Consider the following 5,448-nt stretch of genomic DNA (forward strand, 5'->3'; position numbering starts at 1 on the left):
CATATAAATGAAACAATTAAATATAGTTTCGAAATATATTCACTATGGAAGTACACTTTCTAAAGACATTGAAGTTTCAATATACATTGTTTACTTGACACTAGTTATCGACTCACATTGCACTGTATAACATCTCAAGCACAATAAATAGTTAAAACTAAATTGTAGGCCTGCTACCATTTACATTATTTACCAAATCTAAGATCACATTTATTATACTTATACAAAGCACCTAAGTAGTTATTCACATTTATGCTATGGTCAATTGAAATTTGTATAAATTCCGTTAATCTTATATGCCATGGTAAAAGACCATATGTACAACATAAAGGGCCCGAATAGAGGACCAAGTTTGGATCAGGAATTGAAGGATATATGGTTTTTAATGTCCGGTCTAACTCTTGTGAAGTAAACTCATCAGAGCTTCTAATACACAAAGTATTATCTTGAGATATTTGTTGCAAGCACTTTGTAATTTTTGGTCTCCCATCATTGTAAGATAATATATTCACAGAAATTGTATTTGCTTGAATACCATTTGTATACCCATTTAAATTAGGCTTATCAAACCATTTTATGCAACCTGGTATACCTTTCTTCTGCTTTTCAACTTCAACAAATAAATTTTCTTCATCTTTCCGCAATTTGCCTGTAACAAGTTGATTTATTTGATTGTAAAAAAATATTTTTATTAATTAGCCCTGCTCTGTCAGATAAGTAAATTAACAAGAGGAACTTATATACTATTCCTGATTTAAGATTTTTTACCATTATAATAGTTTGGGATGAAGGTTGCATGTTACCAATGCAGGCTAATATTGCATCATGTCTAATCCTAAAACATCAACAAAAATATTAAAAGTATTAGAAATATTTTTACCTGTTATATCATGAAAACTGATACAAGATATCCCAAAGACGAGACTCCAGATAACAACACGAGCCAGGTCCGAGAGGGTATGATGATCAGTATCGACCAATACTACTAAATGCTTTAGCTCCTTCGTTATTAAAGGCACATGCCCCAATACAGTCATCACTTCATTGTTCACAGTCTGATTTTTGGGTAAATTGGACATTTTAACACAGAACCGGTGATAAACATTTTGAATAGCAACAAGTACACTCACAACTAAATGCAGAAGGACAAACAAAATTTGTCTGATTAATCGCGATAGCATTATAAAGGAGTTTCGGTACGCTAAACACTCTTATATTTGATCATCCTCTATAAAATTACAAAACTATTTTCATAAACGAAACCGCATCGTCAATATTCTGCACATACTTAGACCGTTTTAAAACTAAAAAGGGCACATTAATGTACCTACTAACAGCCAATCACGAGCTCATATGTGTCAAACATGTGGCAATTGACAGCATTCATTACTGCCAACATGTTTGATAAAGTACCTTTTTATCATCAATCAAAAAACCATTTCTCATCACTTGCTTCTTTTTGATCTTGTAAAAATGTTAAAAATTAATCTAGTAATTAATTTTAGATTAAATAATTAGTAATATTAAAGTCTACGTTCATATAGATTTCGTACGTAAAACATTTTTTTATTACCTATTTAAAGAGAATAGAAATTAATAGTTAACATTTTTATTGCCATTTTTAGATTCATATTATAATACATTTATAAAATATATGTAAAATATAAATTGGTAAAAGTGTTTGATTTTAAGAATGGTTCAAAAAGTATAATCTGCATTCTGTATAGCTATCCGATTTTTTTCTATCCGTTTCCGCGTCGCCATTATTGTTTCCTTCTTTCATTGTCAGACTTGGCTGATAGGTTAGTTTTGCCAATAAAATAACAAATTGCATATAATTTAATGATAAATTACTGTTGTAAATTTAAAATATCGAATTATTTTATAAGTGTTATTCTAAATTCGATAATATAAAGTGAAGTCTTCGCATGCCAAACTTATCGTGATTGGTTTAAAAGTGACCACGCCGTAACAAGGTGCTGTTGATTTATTTTTCAGATTTTCCAAGATGCAATTGCACATTCGAGGACAATCAACGCACGTCCTAGACGTAAATGGAGAGGAGTCCATTGGTCAGATCAAGGTAAATATATCGGAGCATATTATGAATGCGTGTTCTAACCTTACCACTGTCAAAATATGCTTCATGTAGTTATCATTAGGAGGGAATTTGGCTGTCGTAACACAGTTTTAAAATGTTATAGGATCGCATCCGCAATCTTGCCGATGTAGGGGCGGAGGAGTTGACACTTTCCGCATGCGGATCTCCACTTGAAGATGATGTGTTGGTCTCGGAGCTTTCTGCGACTGATTTGGACCTTAACATCCCACTTCTTGGTGGTAAAGTACACGGATCCTTAGCTCGTGCTGGTGAGTATTTGAGACAACTGAGGGGTAAATGTTTTAAAGCTTTACCTAAACTGTCCATTCAGACAATTTATTGCAATGCATTATTTATTACCTTTGCAGCTTTCAACTTAAACCTTTTATGTAAGTTTGCCTGTAAGAACATTACAAGTAAATAAAATGCAAATAATGTTTAATTTTTCAGGTAAGGTAAAGGGACAAACTCCAAAAGTAGAGAAGCAGCAAAAGAAAAAGAAGAAGACCGGCCGTGCTAAGCGTAGGATCCAATACAACAGGAGGTATGTAATCAAAATGAGTTGGAATTACTAAATTGGTTTATTGGCTTGTTGATTTATTTTAGCTACAATTTGAGTATATTGCTGATCTCTAAATAACCTTGATAATGATGATAAGTGATCTACTGAAGCAATTAACTCTTGCCTCTTCACAAAATTTATTTTACATTTAGGTCTCTGCTTTATAACAAATGCAAATTTCAAGCAACCGAGCATTTCCTTTAGCTATAGTAAGTGAATAGAAAAAAAAAACCAATTACAATAATTTCTAATTTTATTTACCTATTGATAGTAATTATATAATATTATTACAATCAATAGGTAAATTATTCTATGCACAACGTTTTTTTACTGGCCATCTTGACAGTTTCAGAGTTTGTTTACAACTGATAATACATGATAGGTAACGGTGGTGCATTTAGTAACTGAGAGTTGAGACCAAAATTTCCTACAGGCAATGTAATCTAAGAATAATGGCACACATGTTAATGCAATTAACAAAAACAAAGGCGAGACTGCTGTTTATGACCTCAGGTGTCTTTTTAGAAATTTCGGCACCTCAATAGTTTAGTTTTGTAAGCTGATTATAAAAACAATTACACTTATGTATGTATTTGATGTCTAAATATGAAAATATTTTTTCGTTAAAGAGAATGGCTGTTGCGTTATAAAGAGTGAATTAATGTTTCGATTTGTGTTAACAAATGTAACTATTTTTACATTATAGAGTTTTTCGTTATAACGCATGATGTTATAAAGAGTTTACACTATATTTTATATTGATCCTTATGAAGGATGTTTCGCTTAGATCAATTAATAATTATAAACGTAATATAGTGATAATTTTATAATATAATTTATTTTTTTAGGTTTGTCAACGTAGTACAGACATTCGGCCGCAGACGGGGACCCAACTCTAACTCATAAGCCATTAAATGTACATAAAAATGTCAATAAATAACATCTAAATTGACTCAAATATATGTTTTATTTAGTTTTACACAACCATTTTATTAGGTGTACCCTGGATTCAAACGGTTTGCCATTTTACAATATATCTGCATCTACATCAGCTTTCCCCAAAGTGTGTACTGGTGCACCATGGTTATTAGTTGGTGTCCCTCAGAAAAATTAGGTTATTTATTAAACTTATCTAAGTCTGGGGATATCTGGCAGATATATTTGCTCACTTAAATAAGCTCAAGGGAATGCCTCAGGACAATCTACAAAGAGATTAGAGCAGCCCTGTCAACAATTACTCCAAACTCCTTTTGATTTCCTACATGTACCTTGAACGCAAAATGTTTGCGGTATACTGATATTCATAAGTACACCAGCCACCAGGCAGGTCGTTAATTGATCAAATCTTTGACGGTTGCCTACTTTTGTTATTATATTCATGATAAAGAAATAGTTATCTTAAATTTGACAAAATAAAAATGCTAACATAGAACTCTGTCAAATATTTGTTTAAATTATTATTAGAGTTTTTAAAAAAAATAGACGCAAGCTCATTTTACTCCTATCGTAAAACAAATGCATAGTAGAGCTGCAGAATTAGATAGGTACCAGCGTTGCCAGATTTATTTTATGTCAATTCGGGATTTTCGCACTTTTAAGTGAAAAAAGCGGGATTCATTTGTCGAAAGCGGTAAATATAGTAAAAAAATTAAATAATCAGAAGTTTTTAAATATTTATGTTTTTAATTAATTGAGTTCAAATCACGTTTGCGTGACAAGAGATAACGAAAATAGACACAGAAAACATTTAAATCAGATTAAACCTGCAGTTTAATACTTCTTTTCATCTCATGACCATTTCATTCATCTTCTGATTAAAAAACAAAAAAAAAGTTTTATTTAGAAAAATATAGCGTTTATAACAATACTCTGAAGAGTGTGTTATAAATTGCAACTTACAATAAGAGAGTAATTATTTATAAGAATTACTTATTCATAATATTTCTATGAAGATTTAAAAGTTTCATTTTTTTCTTTAAAAAAAAAAGAACTCTTCACAGGATAGCTGTAGATTAAACTTGATGAGTAACTCTGATTTCATTAAATTTACGAAGCATTTATTTCTGGCATCTGATCATTTTAAATTTATCTGGAAAGCATGTTGGGAATCCCAATTAATATGAAAGATATTAGTTTGAAGATAATCCTGGTAATTTTAAGCTATTGCAGAGATTTTATCGCGGGCTTTGAGCGCGGCGACCGAATCAAGAAATTCCGTAACGAAATAAACCTAATACACGATGACGTAATATAGGTGCGGCCAATACGCGTTAGAGCGGGACAGAACGCATACTGCGTCTCACATCGGTTAAGCGTGATCGGATAGGCGTGTTAGTCTGAGTCTGGTAGAGTGGTAAATTGAATTAATATCAAGAGAACAAAAAAACTGCAAAATTAAATAAATAATTATATTGCAAAAGTTTATAAAAAATGCTATGCAATAGCTTTACCGCGGCAGTCCCCGAGCGCCACACGTATATTTTTTTTGATACTGTTGAAAGTGTTGGTGCCATTATTGCGGTGGTGGTAGTGCACACTTGTCAGTCCCATCGAATTATTCCCGAAGAGCGGGCCAGTCCCGCGCGGGACATTTCATTATGATTTAAAAATCGGGACGTGTGGCAACGCTGATAGGTACTCTAAACAGGATTGCAATTATTTCGACGGCATCTAACGGCACAAACCAAGTTCGAATTTCCTTAAATATCCGTAACGCTAATATTCGAATTTGGAATCGCTATGTTAATATAGACATCTTACTTTAATTATTAATAAAACAAAATCA

At 32.1% G+C, this 5,448-nt stretch overlaps 2 protein-coding genes across 2 annotated transcripts; one reads left to right on the forward strand and one right to left on the reverse strand.

The window, feature by feature from the left end:
* Positions 1 to 21: 21 nt before the first annotated feature.
* LOC125052748 (dehydrodolichyl diphosphate synthase complex subunit NUS1) lies at positions 22 to 1,359 on the reverse strand. The gene is made up of 2 exons (XM_047653765.1): positions 881 to 1,359; positions 22 to 649 (listed from the first exon to the last, which is right to left on the reverse strand). Exons 1-2 carry the CDS (start codon positions 1,179 to 1,181, stop codon positions 186 to 188), a joined length of 765 nt encoding a protein of 254 aa, XP_047509721.1. The 5' UTR covers positions 1,182 to 1,359; the 3' UTR covers positions 22 to 185.
* A 337-nt stretch (positions 1,360 to 1,696) lies between these two features.
* LOC125052750 (FAU ubiquitin-like and ribosomal protein S30) lies at positions 1,697 to 3,621 on the forward strand. Its single transcript, XM_047653766.1, has 5 exons — positions 1,697 to 1,802; positions 1,999 to 2,083; positions 2,205 to 2,370; positions 2,552 to 2,645; positions 3,512 to 3,621. Exons 2-5 carry the CDS (start codon positions 2,009 to 2,011, stop codon positions 3,567 to 3,569), a joined length of 393 nt encoding a protein of 130 aa, XP_047509722.1. The 5' UTR covers positions 1,697 to 1,802; positions 1,999 to 2,008; the 3' UTR covers positions 3,570 to 3,621.
* Positions 3,622 to 5,448: the final 1,827 nt, after the last annotated feature.

Source organism: Pieris napi, chromosome 9, assembly GCF_905475465.1.
Source record: "Pieris napi chromosome 9, ilPieNapi1.2, whole genome shotgun sequence".
In the NCBI taxonomy this organism is placed as follows: domain Eukaryota; kingdom Metazoa; phylum Arthropoda; class Insecta; order Lepidoptera; family Pieridae; genus Pieris; species Pieris napi.

What these genes read in the sequence shown, in the direction of transcription:
- LOC125052748 (XM_047653765.1), bottom strand. Translation starts at nt 1,181, where the DNA reads ATGCTATCGCGATTAATCAGACAAATTTTGTTTGTCCTTCTGCATTTA. An exon ending in CAGTTTTCATGATATAACAG is followed by an intron (nt 650 to 880) that starts GTAAAAATATTT and finishes AACTTGTTACAG; the next exon opens with GCAAATTGCGGAAAGATGAA.
- LOC125052750 (XM_047653766.1), top strand. Translation starts at nt 2,009, where the DNA reads ATGCAATTGCACATTCGAGGACAATCAACGCACGTCCTAGACGTAAAT. An exon ending in AGTCCATTGGTCAGATCAAG is followed by an intron (nt 2,084 to 2,204) that starts GTAAATATATCG and finishes AAAATGTTATAG; the next exon opens with GATCGCATCCGCAATCTTGC. An exon ending in AGGATCCAATACAACAGGAG is followed by an intron (nt 2,646 to 3,511) that starts GTATGTAATCAA and finishes TTATTTTTTTAG; the next exon opens with GTTTGTCAACGTAGTACAGA.